Genomic DNA, 15,499 nt, shown 5'->3' on the forward strand with positions numbered 1-15,499 from the left:
TTGATTGATGTTATACCCTGATATTTACTCAGTTTACGATCGATGTCATGATCACTGTAGTAAGTCATGTCACAGACAAGGCATTGCAAGTAAGACACTTGTTCACTTGGTCTGTGATCAAGGCTTATTTCTGTTCATACTGGATATTAGCCTGTAAAATCCATTGTCTGGTCTTTGTGACATCGATCAAAAACTGAATAAGTACTAGCTCATACTTCGAAGTAGCCGAAGGAAATTTTCTACAAAAATGAGGAAAATGCGAATACGAAATTTTGCTAAGTCAACTCTGTGCAACGAACATTTCAGTAACATCCAGAAAAACCGAAATGAAATTATTCAAATCTATGGAAGGCTACATTAGACCGGATGGAGTTAAAAATGAGAAAAATTGAACATTTTTAAAGTAGAGACAGAATCAACAAAGTGAAGAAAGATGCATCTCACATCTAGACAGAATAAAAGAACACTAGAAGAAATTTTAACATGCAGTCGGTAAAGGAGACAGCGGAAGACCAAGGAAAGGTATCAACAATTCCTCTGTGGTCGAAGAAGTCGAATCACCTATTGTTTGAAGAGAGAACAGAGGAGAAGGAAAGAGAGGGAAGAGAGGGAAGAGAGGAAAGAGAGGGAGGAGAGGAAAGAGAGGGAAGAGAGGAAAGAGAGGGAAGAGAGGGAAGAGAGGGAACAGAGGGAACAGAGGGAACAGAGGAAAGAGAGGAAAGAGAGGGAAGAGGGGGAAGAGAGGGAAGAGAGGGAAGAGAAGCTCTGCGAGCAAGATAGAAAATTCTAGAATGTTCTAGCATTTTTAGAAATATTCTGGAACCGGGATTGTAAATGCTTTGCTCTAAAAATATCGCTCTGCGTGTCAGTATTATTTTGGAAATGGAAATGAAGTCCCATGCTTCTTTACAGAGCGTAGGGGAACGATGCGGGAGACCCGCAACGCCTTACTAGGCAAGGTCCTAATGGAGGTGGTTTGCCGTTGCCTTCCTCCGACCGTAATGGGGATGAATGATGATGATGAAGACAACACAACAACACCCAGTCATCTCGAGGCAGGAAAAATCCGTGACCCCGCCGGAAATCGAACCCGGGACCCCGTGCTCGGGAAGCGAGAACGCTACCGCGAGACCACGAGGGGCGGACCAGTATTATTTTAGGAACCAGTAAAAACCGATTATCCGTCGGTAAAAGAACAAAGCGTTAGAGAATGTTTACACAATCTTGCGCGTAACAGCAAAGAGGTAAGACGGCTTGGGAAACTAAAAGGAAGAAAGAGACATTCGAAATGTAAAACAATGCGAAAGGCAAAGGTCACGAGTTCGAGTCCCGGTCCGGCACACAATTTTAATTTGCCAGGAAGTTTCAATGTGACTATACATTCAGGGGACAAAAGTTAGCCGGCCGCGATAGCCGAGCGGCTCTAGGCGCTTCAGTCCGGAACCGCGCGACTGCTACGGTCGGAGGTTCGAATCCTGCCTCGGGCAAGGATGTGTGTGATGTCCTTAAGTTAGTTAGGTTTAAGTAGTTCTAAGTTCTAGGTGACTGATGACCTAAGATGTTAAGTCCGATAGTTCTCAGAGCCATTTGAACCATTTTTTACAAAAGTCATGGGATACCTCCTAATACCGTGTCGGAGCTTCTTTTGCCCAGCGTAGTGCAGCAATTGGACTTGAAATGGACGCAACAAGCCGTTGGAAGTCCTTTGCAGAAATATTGACCCGTGCAGCATCTACAGCCGGCCATAACTGCAAAAGTGTTGTCGGTGCAGGATTTTGTGCGCGAACTAACCTCTTGATTATGCCCTATAAATATTCAATGGGATTCGTGTCGGGCGATCTAAGTAGCCAAATCATTCACTCGGACTGTCCAGAAAGTTCTTCAGTCGCGAACAAGTATGGTCGAGTGACACGGCACATTGTCTTCGACTAAATTTCTATAGTTGTTTCGGGACATGAAGTCCGTGAATGGCTGCAAATGGTGTTAAAATATCCGAACACACGCATTTACATTCCATTACAGGTTCAGTTGGACCAGAGGACCCAGCCCTTTCCATGTAAACGTAGCCAACACCGTTATGGACCCACCACCAGTTTTAGAGTACCTTGTTGACAACTTGGATCCATGCCTTCGTAGGGTCTGCGCCACTTTCGAACGCCACAGCCACCTCGGGACTCATTTGACCAGGTCACAGTTTTCCAGTCGTCTAGGGTCACGATCCCATGAGAGGAGTTGCAGGCGATTTGTTGCTGTCAAGCAGAGGCACTAGGGTCGATCGTCTGCTGCCCTAGTTCATTAACACCAAATTTCGCCTCACTGTCCTAAAGGGTGCGTCCCACATTGATTTCTGCGGTTATTTCACGCAGTGTTGCTTGTCTGTTAGCACTGACAATACGCAAATGCCGCTGCTCTCGGTCGTTAAGTGAAGGCCGTCGGCCACTGCGTTGTACGTAGTGAGAGGTAAGACCTCAAATTTAGTATTCTTGGCACGCTCTCGACACTGTGGATCTCGGAATATTGACTTCCCCAAGGATTTCCGAAGTGGAATGTCCCTACGCTTCCAGCTCCTACTACCTTTCCGCATTCCGATGCTGTTAATTCCCATCGTGTTGCCATAGTAACGTCGAAAACCTTTTCGAATGAATTACCTGATTACAAATAACAGCCCCGCAAATGCAGTGTCCTTTTATACCTACCGTCATCTGTATATGTGCATATCGCTCTGCCATGACTTTAGTTCAAATGTTTAAATGTGTGAAATCTTATGGGACTTAACTGCTAAGGTCATCAGTCCCTAAGCTTACACACTACTTAACTTAAATTATCCTAACGACAAACACACACACCCATGCACGAGGGAGGACTCGAACCTTCGCCGGGACCAGCCGCACTGTCCATGACTGCAGCGTCAAAGACCGCTCGGCTATTCCCGCGAGGCTGAGTTTAGTCACCACTGTGTATTAAAAAAGAGACATTATGAACAACAATGGTTGCGGTAGGAAAGAAACAATGAAACAATGAACGCTCTTCCCGGCAATCGAGGAATCGAAGCACGCAGAAATTGCAATTACGAACTACCGGCATTGCGCTGGCTTATTTAGTAACATAAAACGAAACATTCATGTAAAAGTGACCCTCAACTATACCCGGGAGAAACCGAGTACTCGAACTAGTCGTCTGTAAAATAATTACCCTCTTTCTGAGCTTGGGCTTCATGAGTGGCAGGAAGAGTCCTGTGATGGCTTCGGAAAAGCTTGGAGTATTCACGAAGTGGATCGCCTTTGGCCTGAAGGGGTACGCGTCCTGAAACAAAGACAGTCACAAAAAGTCAGTGATAGTATGTGTACCACTTCTGATGTTGCTGCTTTTAGAAATCAGGCTGGAAAGCACCGATCGAAAAAATTTGAACTGAAAGTGAGGTACTACTAAATACTGTCATGATACATGTAAATCTGAGAAACAAGGTTTTCGGCAGTATGAGCAGAGCTATATTTGAAGAATCGGTGTTCACAATACCTTATCTCCATAAGTAGATTCTACAGGTAGGCGCCCCGCGCATAAAGCGAACCTAAGCATGTTTTGACACAACCTTAGGCGAAGAATCACACCATGGGCTAGAAAATGATTAACGAGTGGAAACCGGTTTAGACACTGAAATATTTCACGTCAGTATCTGACTTTATCTTTAAACCGACTGAAAGTAAGCGTTTAGGACTCTAACTAACAATGACATAATCAACATTTTGACGTACTCCGATACTTGGTATCACATGCTCCCACTGTCTTATCTCGAAGTAGATTTGATTCTTCTTCTTTTATTCTCTGCGTAAGTGGATCTCACTAAGATTCACAATCCCACAATTAGAAGTTACTATATGTCCATCTGAAACAGCAAAGCGGATGTCCATCTGCCTGTAATAGAAATAGCTACGAGTAGAGACTCTGTGTCATTTATTCATGACATTTTTGCAAGTTTCCTAGGATTAAACAGAATTATGACATCTTTATCGGTCCCGGAAATACGCGAGTTCCTAATACACTGCCTGAAAAAGAAAGTGAAACTTCCAGAAGACATGTTGGGATGTCGATGTAACTTCGTACACGTACGTACCATGGGCCGGTATGCAAATGATTAGAGCTGCAACCAGAGTGTACGAGGTGTGGCTAGAAAAAAAACCGGACTAGTACTGGCGAAACAATAAAACGAATGCAATAAGGCTGAAAGTCGCGTGGCCTGTCACGTGACTCTCGCTCCGCCTACTGCTCGAGTTTCATCTGCCTCCTGCACTCAGTCTGCCCGTGGCGTCTGTTTTAAGTAGTTGACGTTTTGTCTGTGCGTCGGAAAATGTTGAGTGTACAGAAAGAACAGCGTGTTAACATCAAATTTTGTTTCAAACTAGGAAAATCTGCAAGTGAAACGTTTGTAATATTACAAAAAGTGTACGGCGATGATTTTTTATCGCGAACACAAGTGTTTGAGTGGTTTAAACGATTTAAAGATGGCCGCGAAGACACCAGTGATGACACTCGCACTGGCAGACCATTGTCAGCAAAAACTGATGCAAACATTGAAAAAATCGGTAAACTTGTTCGACAAGATCACCGTTTAACAATCAGAGCAGTGTCTGAGTTAACAGGAGTTGACAAGGAAAGTGTTAGGCAGATTCTTCATGAAAGTTTCAACATGAACAAAGTGTGTTCAAAAATGGTTCCAAAGTGTCTCACAATTGAAGGAACGCCGAAGAATGATTTGTTCTGACATCCTGGAAAACATTGAAAGTGATCCCACCTTCTTACAAAATGTTATTACTTGCGATGAATCGTGGTTTTTTACTTACGATCCCGAAACTAAACGCCAATCGATGCATTGGAAAACTCCTGGTTCTCCAAGAGAAAAAAAAGCACGAATGTCAAAATCGAAATTCAAGGCAATGATGATTGTTTTTTTTGACATCAAAGGGATTGTGCACATTGATTGGGTACCAGAGGGACAAACAGTGAATCAGCATTACTACATTAGCGTCCTGGCTACCCTACGTGAGCGAGTACGGAGAAAACGGAACGATTTGTGGAGAAAAAAGTCATGGATCCTTCACCAAGACAATGCCCCAGCTCACAGTGCGTTGTCAGTGAAGACGTTTTTGGCAAAACACAACATTCCCATCTTAGATGATCCACCCTACTCACCTGATTTGGCCCCCAGTGACTTTTTTCTTTTCCCTAAAGTCAAGTCAGCTTTGAAAGGAACTAGATTTGAGACTGTTGAAGCAGTAAAAGAAAAAGCGACGGAAGTAATGTATGGACTTACCGAAAATGATCTGGAGCATTGCTATGAACAGTGGAAAATTCGTATGGAGCGGTGTAGAGACCGAGGAGGAGAGTACATTGAAGGAGATAACATGAAATTGTAAATAATTGTAAATAAATGTTTTTTCCAGCATCAGTCCGGTTTTTTTCTAGCCGCACCTCGTATTAGTGTTCCTCGTGTTTAGTGTTGTTACCTAGGCTGGTAGGGCACATAAGGGGCGTGAACGGCGTCAGATGCTGAGGGATCCCTATGAAGGAGCAGCGAAGAGGAAAGAAGAACAGCGTGAAATCTAATCAGCGAACAGTTAACACCTACAGATGTGTATTACTCACGCGCAGCATTCCATGATACGAGTCCGCTGGCTGAGCGTTACGACAGCGTAAGCACGCGGGTACGGATGCAAGAAGCAATTTTCTTTAGAGACAGTTGCGCGCACAGAGCTTCCATGTATGACTTTTATTCCCACATAAATAAACTTGTGGATGGAATACGTTTCGATTCGGATGGAAAGGCAAAGAGAGGTATAGATTAATATTTTGCACACCTCCCAGGGACGGAAACAGTTCACTGCAAAAAGTTGGGCGAAGTCCATTGACCACCTGACAGGGGGCTAAGCGCAAATAATAAGTGCATTTTTTCCCTAAAGAACACAGTATTTCATTAGCTAACCAAGATCAGTACATCGTGAGTCGTGAGTCAACTCTACTACGTCAAGTATTACAGTTACACTCATGTTCCGAAAAAAAGCAGAACCCCTTGAACGATTAGAGATTGGACGTTCATGTTCGGAGGACTTGTACATTAGTATGTTCTGCCGAAATGATTAGTATTTCAGTCAGCTCGGTTCAGCACGTGTCCTGTTGATTAGTAGGCACGGGGTCCGCCATGGGCCCTGATAACTTGTTCCATGCGAGATGGCATCGACACGTATAAGGCGCGAATGGTGTCCTGTGATATAGCTATCCATGCTACATTCACCTGTTCCAAAAGTTCATCTGTGGTGGTTGGCACTGGGTCACAGCGCTGCACGTGTCGTTTCACCATATTCCACATCACCTGACACACAAGAAGGCACGTGTTTGTGCAGCAACATGTGGTCGTGCATTGCCTTGCTGAAAAATTGCGTCTGCTGTTTTATGCAGAAAGGGTATGGCTACGGGTCGCAGGATTTTGTTCCCGCAGGTCACACTGGTCACAGTGGTTGTACCCAATAGCACCCTGTACCATAAAGCCTTGAGTTGGCGCTGTATGTCTTGTACGAATGCAGTCACTGTGATGCCGATCACCATGTCTGCAGCGAGCCAAACTACGCCCATCATTTTGAAACAAACAGAACCTGGAATGAGATTTTCACTCTGCAGCGGAGTGAAACGTCCTGGCAGTTTAAACTGTGTGCCGGACCGAGACTCGAACTCGGGACCTTTGCCTCTCGCGGGAAAGTGCTCTACCAACTGAGGTACCCAAGCACGGCTCACGCCCCGTCCTCACAGCTTTACTTCTGCCAGTACCTCGTCTCCTACCTTCCAAACTTCACAGAAGCTCTCCTGCGAACCTTGCAGAACTAGCACTCCTGAAAGAAAGAATATTGTGGAGACATGGCTTAGCCACAGCGTGGGAGATTTTCACTCTGCAGCGGAGTGTGCGCTGATATGAAACTTCCTGGCAAATTAAAACTGTATGCCAGACCGAGACTGGAACTCATATCAGCGCACACTCCGCTGCAGAGTGAAAATCTCATTCTGGAAACATCCCCCACGCTGTGGCTAAGCCATGTCTCCACAATATCTTTTCTTTCAGGAGTGCTAGTTCTGCATGGTTCGTAGGAGAGCTTTTGTAAAGTTTGGAAGGTAGGAGGCGAGGTACTGGCAGAAGTAAAGCCGTGAGGACGGGGCGTGAGTCGTACTTGGGTAGCTCAGTTGGTAGAGCACTTGCCCTCGAAAGGCAAAGGTCCCGAGTTCGAGTCTAGGTCCGGCACACAGTTTTAATCTTCCAGGAAGTTTCACACAGAACCTGTATTCTTCCGAAAACACTGTCTGATGCCATTCCTGTCCCCAGTGACGTCCTTCCATTCACCATTGTGGTCTAGCATGTTTCTGCACATTCGTCAAAGGTAGGGGGAGAAGTGGACGACAAGCACTTAACCCAAGTCGCAATTATCGGCGACTTACTGTAACCGCTGATAGGGTACGATGTTAGACTGTTCCACTGTTGCGTCAGAACAGAGGAGGATGCAGATCTATCTCTTGGTGGTGTTCTACGGCCATCCGTGAACCATTCTGAACACATTCGTTGCACAGCTGAAACACTTCGTCCGCACGAGCAGCAATTTCGCAGGTGAAGGCATCACACTCTCTCATGCCAATAATGAGCCCTCTTTCAAACTCACTGATTTGGCGGTACGGTTCGTGCATACATCTGCGGGGCATCCTGCACGTCTGCCCAAGTCACACTGATCCGTTACCTTCCGTTTTCTAGTGACAACCGGTAATGGTGTTGCGCCGCGATGTCTGCCGAACATACTAACGTGTTTCACCAACTGTGACATGGTCTCGTGTACAAACAGTGATACAATACTGTCAAATGTTTTTTATTTCAGTCTTTGATCACAATATGAATTCTTTAGACAATGATCGGTTTCAGTCCGTAATGACCATCCTCAGGTCTTTAGGACACGGTGTAAAAAAGATCTGAGGATAGTCATTACGGACTCAAACCGGTCATCGTCTAAAGAATAAGACTGAAATAAAAAACATTTGATACTAACGTGTCCTGTGAATATGAATGTCCTAGCTCTAGTCGTTCATGGTGTTCAGCTTTTCTTCTGAACATGAGTGTATTTGTACAGAGACTCGCCTGAATTGGCGTCTGAAACGCCTGTTATCCAGCCACGCTATCAATGATAAGAGTTCACTTTTTTATTCGGAAAGGCAAATATCAGGTGTCAAGTGAACACCTGCCATGTAGATAGCGCACACGGACTATAAGCACAAGACCATTCTCTTTTAATGTCCATGACAAAGGTTGTTGTTTTCGACACTGTAGCACTGGGCCACTATGAGCGTTTTGCGTTGACGGTTTCCACTTCTCAAATACTTTGCACAATTTTTATAACTGATAAAAGGAGACAGGAATGGATGTGATCTTTCATAACATTTCTCTCCCCATGTGTACTGTAAAAGAAATTCCGTTTTTAATAAGCTTTGAGGAGGAGTAAGAAATAGACAAGAAGAGAAGTATTCGAAATGTGATGCTACAGAAGAATGATGAAAAATGAATAAGAAAATCGGATGATTAATGAAGAACTAATGAGTGGAATCGGAGAGAAAAGAAATTTGTGACACAGTCATAAATAAATTAGCCTCTGGCTGTAAGGATGGCTTTTAATTTTTTTAGCGTCTAAATCATTTCTGGACTGTCATCTCCACCTTCAGATGCACCTTCAACGATACGTCTCGTTGATGTTAAGTATTATTTTTTTCCGGTATCACGTCAGTGGCCGGCAGGTGTCATTTTGAGTGATGGTGTGGGCGCGGCTCTCGCACGTTTGCTGATCGGTGATCACAGCTACCTGTGATACTGAGAAAATAATACCCAACGTCGGTCAGATGTATATTTCCAGGTGCTCCAGAAGATGCAGTTGGCCCTCCCGAAATCAATTAACCTTTAAAGAAATTAATAACCATCCTTGTAGCCAGAGGCCAGTTTATTCATAACTGCAAATAACGACACAGCTGCAATCTCCCCATTCACTACAATGAAAAATCAAGATAAATTTATAGTACAACTTCACTAGCAGAAGGGGTCGGTTGAGGCGTCAAGGAATAGTTAATTTGGTAGTTGTTAAAGTGATAAGGATTGTAAAGGCAGACCATGAATGTACTACAGTAAGCTAGCTCAAATGAACTTAGAGATCAGAAGTTTCGTAGAGAAGATAGACTGTCACCGAGAGCTGCATCAGAGCAGTCTTCGGGTCTATGACAACAACAACACCGACAACAACGCCGGCTGGTGTGGCCGAGCGGTTCTAGGCGCTTCAGTGTGGAACCGCGCGACCACTACGGTCGCAGGTTCGAATCCTGCCTCTGGCATGGATGTGTGTGATGTCCTTCGGTTAGTTAGGTTTAAGTAGTTCTAAGTTCTAGCGGAGTGATGACCTCAGATGTTAAGTCCCGTAGTGCTCAGAGCCGTTTTTTTAACAACAACAACAACAGGCAATATGAGAGGGCAGCCTTAGACATGAAGCGCTCTTTTCTTTGGCAGCCGACTTATCCACAGTAGCTTTGAACCTTACGCTGCACCGCGTTTTTCATACTCTTTTCATAGCTCATTTGCCTCTACTTGACGCTGTTCACCTCGTGAAGAGTCAGACAGAAGTAACATGGAGCCACCAGAAGGGACGGTAATCAGAATCAGGACAAACCTCAAAACGGTGAAGAGGCTGTCACCTTGCCAGAAACTATTTGTCAGCATTGGGGAGGGGGAGGCGGAGAATGATTTCCTTTTAGTTGATTGACAACTATGGACAAATATTCTGTGGTGAATGATTTCTGTCTTTCGCGCTTCTAAGTCAAACAGCTTCGCAAAGTCCCTCACACTGTCACCTTGCCAGAAACTATTTGTCAGCACTGGGGAGGGAGAGGCGGAGAATGATTTCCTTTTAGTTGATTGACAACTATGGACAAATATTCTGTGGTGAATGATTTCTGTCTTTCGCGCTTCTAAGTCAAACAGCTTCGCAAATTCCCTCACACTGAAATAGGTCACTATCTCTTTCTTTACAGGAAACTGCAGCAAGGCCACAGCATGTTTTCTCCTTTGAAACGTCTGTCTTTCCCTTTAGCTTTGATAAAAGTAAAATGTCGTGTGACTAGGGCCTCCCGTCGGGTAGACCGTTTGCCGGGTGCAAGTCTTTCGGTTTGACACCACTTCGGCGATTTGCGCATAGATTGGGTTGAAATGATGATGATAGGGACAGCACAACACCCAGTCCCTGAGCAGAGAAAATCTCTGACCCAGCCGGGTATCGAACCCGGGCCTTAGGATTGACATTCTGTCGCGCTGATCACTTTTTTTTTCGTTAAATCTCATTTTGTTCGCTTTTGTTTGTTGCATCTGCTCGGGGCGGACGTCGTAAGACATCCGTTTAAGTTCGTTGTTGATCGATTAGCTCAGTTTTTTTATTACAGAGGGCAGCTAACCCTCTGACCGAACACGCTGAGCTACCGTGTCGGCTACCACTCAGCTACTGGGGGCGGAAGAAGCTTTGATGGACATCTCACATGTACTACAATACGGAAGGAAATGACACGGACTGCGCCGCATTTTACTACTTGTTACGCAGAAAAGCTCAAGAACTATCTAACTACATAGCTTCCACTGTTTGGTGTTCCCCGTCGACAGACCCAACCTGAACTAAGACGTTTATGTGGAGCTATCAGAGACTTGAAGTGCTTTTGTGTCATCATCCACGCACTTACAAAAGTCGTCAGACCTCTGCCAAGATAGTTATCGTTATTTATCCGTTGACGGACATGGTAAAGGATGACAAGAAGTCTTTATGGACGTCCGTGACCATCACGTTCTCATACAAAAAGTCGTGCTGGATCGTACTTTAATTTTTCATATAGGTTACTCGTTTCGGTATCAGATCACAAACGTAACTGAGGAATCAGTACCCTGTATCACTTCAAATAGCACACACTCCTATCATGTATAGGAGCACACTAATGTGGCGTGAATAGTAATCAAAACGTCCTCGGTCCCGGTTGCTTAAATTGTGAATAAAAATCATCAGCAATGGTTGCCGAAGACTTCCGGCATAAGACGTCATCCTCGTTCTGCCAACGATGTTGTCAAAGAGGACGGAGTAAATGACAGAGGTTCAGGGCACTCTCTTGTCCTTGGGGTGGTAAACTGTTCCTAAAAGGCGGAAGAATCAGCAATGATAAACGGCATGAGGATGCAGAAGGCAATGGAAACCACTGCATAAAAGATACTGTACATCCATAAGATGTATGGCCTGAAATTGAAAAAGTGCCATGATGATCCTTCCATTGGCAAAAGATTGTGCACTAGTCCTCCATTCGGGTCTCCAGGAAGGGACTGTCAAGGGGGGGGGGGGGGGGGGGACCATGAGAAAAAATTGAATAACCAACGAAAGGAAGGATCACTCCGTGTCAGCAGGTGAAATGTCAGAAGTTTGAACGCGGCAAGGAAGCTAGAGAATCTGAAAAAGAAAATGCTAAGGCTCACTTTAAATACAGTGGGTATCAATGAAGTGAAATGGAAAGGAGACAAGGATTTTTAGTGAGACGGGTGTATGGTAATATCAATAGCAGCAGAGAACGATATAACGGGAGTAGGATTCTTTATGAACAGGAAGATAGGGCAGACAGTGAGTTATTATCAACAGTTTAGTGGTAAAGTTGTTCTCATCTGAATCGACAGCAAACCAACACCGACAACAATAGGTCAGGTATACATGCCAACGTCGCAAGCTGAAGATGGAGAGATAGAGAAAGTATATGAGGATACTAAACGGATAATTAAGTACGTCAAGGTAGATGGAAATCTAATAGTCATGGCCGATTGCAATGTGGTTATGGAGGAAGGAGTGGAAGAAGGGTTACGGGAGAATATAGTCTCGGTCGTAGGGATGAGAGAGAAGAAAGACTAATGGAGTGCTGCAATAAGTTTCAGACGGTGATAGCGAATACTCTGTTGAAGAATCACAAGAGGAGGAGGTATACTTGGAACAGGCCGGTAGATACAGGAAGATTTCAATCAGATTACATCATGGTCAGTGAAAGCTTCCGAAATAATATGTTGTAAGGCGTACTCAGGGGCAGATATAGATTCATCACAATTTGGTAAAGATGAAGAGTAGGCTGAAGTTTAAGATACTAGTCAGGAAGAATCAATATGCAAAGAAGTGGGATACGGAAGTGCTAAGGAATTAAGAGATACACTTTAAGTTCTCTGAGGCAATAGATACTGTTATAATGAATAATTCAGTAGGCATTTCAATTGAAGAGGAGTGGAAATCTCTAAAAAGGACAGTCACAGAAGTTGCAGAGTAAAACGTAGGTACAAGGAAGGTAACTGCGAAGACACCGTGGATAACAGAAGAAATACTCCAGTTGATCGACGAAAGAAGCAAAATCAAAAATGTTCAGGGAAATTCAGGAATACAGAAATTCAAGTCACGTAGGAATGAAATAAACAGGAAGTGCAGGGGAGCTAGGGCGAAATGGCTGCAGGAAGAACGTGAAGAAATCAAAAAAGAAATTTTTGTTAGAGGGAGTGACTCAGCACAATGAAAAGTCAAAACAACCTGCGGTGAAATTAAAAGCAAGGGCTGTAATATTAAATACAGAGGATAGAGCGGTTGGTGGAAAGAGAACACAGGGACTCCATAAAGGGGAGGACATATCTCACTGCGTCATACAAGAAGAAACAGCAATCGATAGGGAAGAGGGAGGTGATCTAGTACTAGAATTTAGAAGAACTTTGGAAGTTTTAAAGTCAAATAAGATGGGAGCGATAGAAAACACTCCATCGAAATATTTAAAATCATTGTGGGAAGTGGCAACTAAACGATTATTCACGTCGGTTTGCAGAAAGTATAAGACTATCGACATACCATTTGACTTTCGGAAACAATCATCCACACAATTCCCAAGATTTCAAGACACGACAAGTGCGAGAATTATCGCACAATCAGTTTAACAGATCGTGCGTCGAAGTTGGTGACAAAGCAATATGCATAAGAATGGAAAAGAATATTGAGAATGTGATAGATGACGAGCAGTTTGGCTTTATGAAGGATAAAAGCACCAGAGGCAGTTCTGACGTTGCGCTTGACAATAGAAGCAAGTCTGAAGAAAAATGTAAGACGTTCGTAGGATCTGTCGACCTGGAAAAAGCGTTCCACAATGCAAAATGGCCTAAGATGTTATAAAGCCTGAGAAAAATAGGGGCAATATACTATGCCGATGGTATCATTACCACATATCGGCCGCCTCTGAATGTCGCACGCAACCTTCCAGCGCCTATACTGCAGTGTGGCGCGAGTAGCGCCACTCGGGTGTCGGTCGCCTCCAGCCGACTGCCATGAGGGACGGCTGGAGACGTGGAGAAAGGTTCCAATCTGGGAGCGAGACGGAAGAGCGGAACCCTGGACTGCGTCAACCTGCTACACGACGTGTTCCGCACAGAAGATGCCTTCGTTCGGTATCGTTGACACCGTGGATAGTACCGATCATGAACCTTTTTGAGTTATAGTGAGCTGTGGTGATTGGAACAGACGTCGCCCAGGGATCTGAATACCTGGCGTATTCTATGTGGCTCAGCTGTGGCGTACGTTTCACTAAGAGAACTCTGCCGTAGGTGGAGTCCGAAAACTTGTCATGCTACACATACACTACTGGCCATTAAAATTGCTACACCACGAGGATGACGCGCTACCGTCGCGAAATTTAACCGACTGGAAGAAGATGCTATGATATGCAAATGATTAGCTTTTCAGAGAATTCACACAAGGTTGGCGCCGGTGGCGACACCTACAACGTGCTGACATGAGGAAAGTTTCCAACCGACTTCTCATACACAAACAGCAGTTGACCGGCGTTGCCTGCTGAAACGTTGTTTTGATGCCTCGTGTAAGGAGGAGAAATGCGTACCATCCCGTTTCCGACTTTGATAAAGGTCGGATTGTACCCTATCGCGATTTCGGTTTATCGTATCGCGATTTCGGTTTATCGTATCGCGACACTGCTGCTCGCGTTGGTCGAGATCCAATGACTATTAGGAGAATATGGAATCGGTGGGTTCAGGAGGGTAATACGGAACGCCGTGGAGGATCCCAACGGCCTCGTATCACTAGCAGTTGAGATGACAGGCATCTTATCCGCATGGCTGTAACGGATCGTGCAGCCACGTCTCGATCCCTGAGTCAACAGTTTGGGACGTTTGCAAGACAACAATCATGTGCACGAACAGTTCGACGACGTTTGCAGCAGCATTGACTATCAGCTCGGAGACCATGGCTACGGTAACCCTTGACGCTGCAACACACACAGGTGCGCCTGCGATGGTGTACTCAACGACGAACCTGGGTGCACGAATGGCAAAACGTCATTTTTTCGGATGAATCCAAATTCTGTTTACAGCAGCATGATGGTCGCATCCGTGTTTGGCGACATTGCGGTGAACGCACATTGAAAGCGTGTATTGGTCATCGCCATACTGGCGTATCACCCGGCGTGATGGTATGGGGTGAAATTTGTTGCACGTCTCGGTCACCTCTTGTTCGCATTGACGGCACTTTGAACAGTGGACGTTACATTTCAGATGTGCTACGACCCGCGGCTCTACCCTTCATTCGATCCCTGCGAAAGCCTACATTTCAGCATGATAATGCACGACCGCATGTTGCAGGTCCTGAACGGGCCTTTCTGGATACAGAAAATGTTCGACTGCTGCCCTGGCCAGCACATTCTCCAGATCTCTCACCAATTGAAAACGTCTGGTCAATGGTGGCCGAGCAACTGGCTCGTCACAATACGCCAGTCACTACTCTTGATGAACTGTGGTATAGTGTTGAAGCTGCATGGGCAGCTGTACCTGTACACGCCATCCAAGCTCTGTTTGACTCGATGCCCAGGCGTATCAAGGCCGTTATTACGGCCAGAGGTGGTTGTTCTGGGTGCTGATTTCTCAGGATCTATGCACCCAAATTGCGTGAAAATGTAATCACATGTCAGTTCTAGTATAATATATTTGTCCAATGAATACCCGTTTATCAACTGCATTTCTTCTTGGTGTAGCAGTTTTAATGGCCAGTAGTGTATGTACTGTAGTCTGACAGTTATTTTCCTGTTCCTTCCAGAGACGAATTCTGATAGTTGTGTTTTATTTTGTAACTGTTTGCATTGAGCAAAGATAGACGGTTGAGGAACTGCAGTAATTTTGATAGGATGAGCGCATTTGTAATATTCACTTCTGGTTGTAAAGTTTTTCTAGGTCAAGTTACCACATTAAATTAAATTAAACGTTTCATTGTAAAGTTTTTTGACATATTGTTTTAAATCAATTATTTCGTGTTGTTTTTAAAAGTTTGGTCTTAAGAGTATCAGTGGATATTACTGGATGGTTGGTTACCATAAAATTATGCTTAGAATTGTTGTATTA

At 44.6% G+C, this 15,499-nt stretch overlaps 1 protein-coding gene across 1 annotated transcript in view; it reads right to left on the reverse strand.

The window, feature by feature from the left end:
* Positions 1 to 15,499, reverse strand: part of LOC126203478 (retinol-binding protein pinta-like) — a 134,075-nt gene that overhangs the window by 35,358 nt on the left and 83,218 nt on the right. Inside the window, exon 5 of the mRNA XM_049937801.1 lies at positions 3,193 to 3,303. Coding sequence (XP_049793758.1) covers positions 3,193 to 3,303 — 111 coding nt within the window. The remainder of the gene's footprint in view (positions 1 to 3,192; positions 3,304 to 15,499) is intronic.

Source organism: Schistocerca nitens, chromosome 9 (assembly GCF_023898315.1).
Source record: "Schistocerca nitens isolate TAMUIC-IGC-003100 chromosome 9, iqSchNite1.1, whole genome shotgun sequence".
NCBI classification, from domain to species: Eukaryota; Metazoa; Arthropoda; class Insecta; order Orthoptera; family Acrididae; genus Schistocerca; species Schistocerca nitens.